This window comes from Manacus vitellinus, unplaced genomic scaffold (assembly GCF_001715985.3).
Source record: "Manacus vitellinus isolate BGI_N305 unplaced genomic scaffold, ASM171598v3 scaffold_75_pilon, whole genome shotgun sequence".
Classification (NCBI taxonomy): Eukaryota; Metazoa; Chordata; class Aves; order Passeriformes; family Pipridae; genus Manacus; species Manacus vitellinus.
Genome location: NW_021940789.1, coordinates 675,732 through 679,689, shown reverse-complemented (window position 1 = coordinate 679,689; position 3,958 = coordinate 675,732). Strand labels below are relative to the sequence as shown.

The 3,958-nt window shown below is 53.2% G+C and overlaps 1 protein-coding gene across 1 annotated transcript in view; it reads right to left on the bottom strand.

Moving 5' to 3' along the window:
* SERINC2 (serine incorporator 2) overlaps positions 1-588 on the bottom strand; it is a 6,797-nt gene extending 6,209 nt beyond the window's left edge. Inside the window, exon 1 of the mRNA XM_029964596.1 lies at positions 185-588. Within this exon, the coding sequence (XP_029820456.1) occupies positions 185-220 (36 nt within the window). The 5' untranslated portion in view covers positions 221-588. The remainder of the gene's footprint in view (positions 1-184) is intronic.
* Between the last annotated feature and the right edge of the window lie 3,370 nt (positions 589-3,958).

The window sequence follows — 3,958 nt, the reverse complement described above, 5'->3', positions numbered from 1 at the left end:
AAATTATATCCCACTGCATTTTCCCCTCTGTGGAAAACCGGGGTTAACAACAACTTCTTCCAGAGAGGTGCTCAGACAAAGAGGAACAGAAGCACATCATGCCCCAAAAATTCCCTTTCTGCTTCAGCCTCACGTACTCACGGGGAACTGAACTTCTCCCCAGTGACCTCCAGGAGTTATTTACCTTGTGCAGCTCCTTCTCCACGCCGGGGATTATCATGATGACGGACACCAGAGTGCCGAGGAAGAGGAAGAAGGTGAAGAGGAGGCGGGAGATGGTGGAGTTCTTGGCCGAGGGGCAGCAGCCACAGAGCAGACACGGAGCAGAGCCACAGAGACAGGACGCCTGCAACGAGAGCAGCCCCGTGGCAGAGGGGCACAAACCGGCCCCAAAACACGTGCCCAGGTTGATCCATAGGAAAACCTCCCAGGAATCCACACTGCTGCTCCAGGAGTTTTGCTCAGAGCTTCCCACCAGCCCAGGAGATGTCACAGAAATGGTGCCAAACCACCCCCAAGAGTTGCTAAAAAAGAAAAGAGCTGCAGGAACTGACAACAACCAGCCAAGGTGGGAAAAGACACCGCGAGTCCTGGAGACACCCACGTGTTTTTTTGCTCCATGCAAGGCTCCAGTCTAACCAAGTCCTGCCCTGCAGGAGCCTCCTTTCAGTGCAGGAACACATTTGCAAAATAATTTCAGTCTAATACAGGAAGGGGGAAACATGGATTTCAGCACCATGGGGAAAGCAGCTCATTCTGCCACCCTTCCCCTCCCCAAAGGCCGCTTGGCAGGCAGGGAAACTGAGGAACAGCATCCCCAGGAGCCCATGGTGGGAAATAGCCCAGGCTATTTCCTTCTTTTTCTAACCCTCACTGAAGCTACCACAAACCCATAACCTCCTTTGTCCCACCCAGCAGTCCAGGGAGCAACAAGAAATTCCCCTGCAGGCGCTGGAAGGAGTTTATTTCAAATACTACTTTCCAAATATTTACCTCTGCATTCCCAAATATTTCAAAATTTACAGCACTGGGTGTTTTGAGCTCCTGTATCACTTCTTAGGAAATCCTGTGACCATCTCAAGCTCCTCAGTAAACAGTTTTCCCCCTATTCACAAGCTAATTTCATTGATTTATTTTGCTTTGATATTTCATTTCTTTCCCTTGGAACGGCCCTTCCCCTCCTGCACTGGAGCCCATCAGCCACTCAGAGGCAGGAGGAGGGTCCAGCTCTGTCCCACTATTAAGAGATATGCCCTGTTGTGTGCTTATTATGGGTATGAACCTCCTAATTATGCCCTGCAATCGATACTAATTAAAGATGGCTCAGCATCAACTCAAAACACACATTTCTCATCATTAAAATCAGTGTAGGAAAAGGACATGGCAGAAAACAAAACCTGCAGTGTGAGCAGGTCACTTCCCTCAGCAGGGATGCTCAGGGAGGTTCACAAAGGATCACCTTGATGCCTCCAAATCACTGGAGGTGGCTTTGATTTACCTGATTTGATTTTGATTTTATTTGAGAAAAAATCCCCTCCTTCCTGATTTATTCCTCTTTACCCCCATCCCAGCCCCACCCTGTGGAGCTGGTGGGACCCATAGGAGTCAGGATGGGGCAGAGAGTCCCTGGATCCCATGGAGACCCTCATTCCACCTCTCCAGGAGCTGCTCAAGGGGCAGAACTTCACGTTTTCAACTCGGAAGCCCATGAAAATGGCCTCCAATTAGAGATGGCTTCCTTTCAGACTCATTAAATGCACCACTCGCAGCAGAGTGCATTTAAAAGGCACCAGCCGTGCTGGGTTTTCCCTTGCAAATTAAAAAACAAATCGAGAACAGCATTAAAAATCCCTTTTAGTGCAGAACTCCTGCATCATTTCACCTGATGCAGCACAGCACCTCAGTGCACCATCCATCCTTCCAGCTCCTCTCCCTTCAGTGCCAACTGAAACAAAAAGCCCCAATCCCAGAATCCCTGAATCCGGCCAGGAAAACTGTGAGCTTTGGTGCTGGTGAGGAAGTTGGGGGTTTGGGGGTTCAGCCCCATGTCCAAGCACCACTGAAGACCTGCAGGCTCAGGTGCCAAGTTTTGCTCAGGGTCGGTGCAGGGGGAGGGAGGGCACAGGAGTGTCCACAGGGCCACGATGGAACTGAAGGGAAACCTTTGCTCCATGTGCAGCCTCCAAACCCTCTGGGGGACCCCTGGGACAGCTGCAGGGGGACAAGTTGGTTTGGGTTGGAAGGGACCTCAAAGCTCATCTCACTCCACCCCCTCTATGGGCAGGGACACCTTCCATAGCCCAGGTTGCTCCAATTCCCATCCAACCTGGCCTTGGACACTTCCAGGGATCCAGGGGCAGCCACAGCTTCTCTGGGCAACCTGTGCCAGGGCCTGCCCACCCTCACACACAACAATTCCTTCCCAATATCCCATCTATCCCTGCCCTCTGGCACTGGGAAGCCATTCCCTGTGTCCTGTCCCTCCATGCCTTGTCCCCAGTCCCTCTCCAGCTCTCCTGGAGCCCCTTTAGGCCCTGCCAGGGGCTCTCAGCTCTCCCTGGAGCCTTCTCTTCTCCAGGGGAACCCCCCCAGCTCTCCCAGCCTGGCTCCAGAGCAGAGGGGCTCCAGCCCTGGAGCATCTCCGGGGCCTCCTCTGGACTCTCTTCAGCAGGTTTTTCAGAGTTTTTTGGGAGGCTGCAGCATCCCTGGAGCCTACTGGGGGTTTATTTTCAAGGATGACTCTTGCACAGGCAAACTGCACAGCTGTATTTCAGTTTTCACAGGCCCTTTCAGCCGCTGAGGTGACGGGGTACAACATCCCCATCCTGCTGACCTGCTCCAAGGAGCAGTGACACGAGAGTCCTGTGCCACCAGGAGCCACAAAAACAGCTCCTGGTGCCCTTTCTGGCCACCTCCTTCAAAACTCCTTTGCAAGGAAGCAAAGGAACCCTCTGTGCCACACCCTGTCCCGACCTGCAGCCCCGGCACCTCGTGATTTCAGCCTTTTTCTTTAAAAAGCAAGTGGGTCAAGAGCAAGAAAACCTTCCCAGGTTAAGCAATGCTGGCCACACCCTGATTCTCCTTCCAAAGGCTTTCAGAGATGCCCATAAGTGTGAACATGGCCCAGGGCCAAAGAGCAGGGTGGAAAAAGGCAAGGAGGGAGGTGGCTGCAGCAGTGAAGGGGTGGGTTAATGAGGAAGGGTTGGTTTTCAGCTGCTGCAGTTGAATGATTAATGTCTCCAGTTTCACTATCAACTTCCTCATGGGACCCAGCTCACCTCCAGCGTGACCCACGTGGAAGGGCTGCTCTGCTCCCTCCTCTCCTGGAGGATTTGGGAGCATGGCAAGGGCCAGGCCAGGCAGGGAAACACAACATGAACCCAACTGCACCAGATCAGCTCCACCAGCCCACCTGTAACAGTCCAACTACACCAACATCACCCCAACAACACCACCCCTAATCACCCACCCAGCTACACCACCCCAACAACACCCACCCAGCAACCCCCCCGTGAGCTTCTGCCACCCTGGAATCCCAGGAACACGGAGACTGAGTCACCCCAGGAATCCCAGGAACAGAGACTGAGTCACCCCAAAGCAACGCCGAGCGACCGGAGTTTATCTCCTGCCAACCCCGTGACCAGGCAGGTTAATCAGTACCAAACCCCAGGGCTGGGGGAGCTGGTGGCTCTCCTGCCTGGCAGGTGGCTTTGGGTTGGTGTCACAGGGTTGGTTGTGCCCATGAGGTGCCCAAACCACATCTGAGCCCCCAGGGTTTGTGTTGGCTTGGGCAGCCCCAACCTTGTCCCCCCCAGGAGCAATGACAGCTGTGGGCAGAGTCTGGAAAATCACTGGATTTTCCAGTGATTTCCAGGGCAAGTCACAGGAAAAGGGAAATTTTTGTTGTGTGCTGCAAAGTATTTTCACTCAGGAACAACTTGTAGAGTTTTAAGGGGAA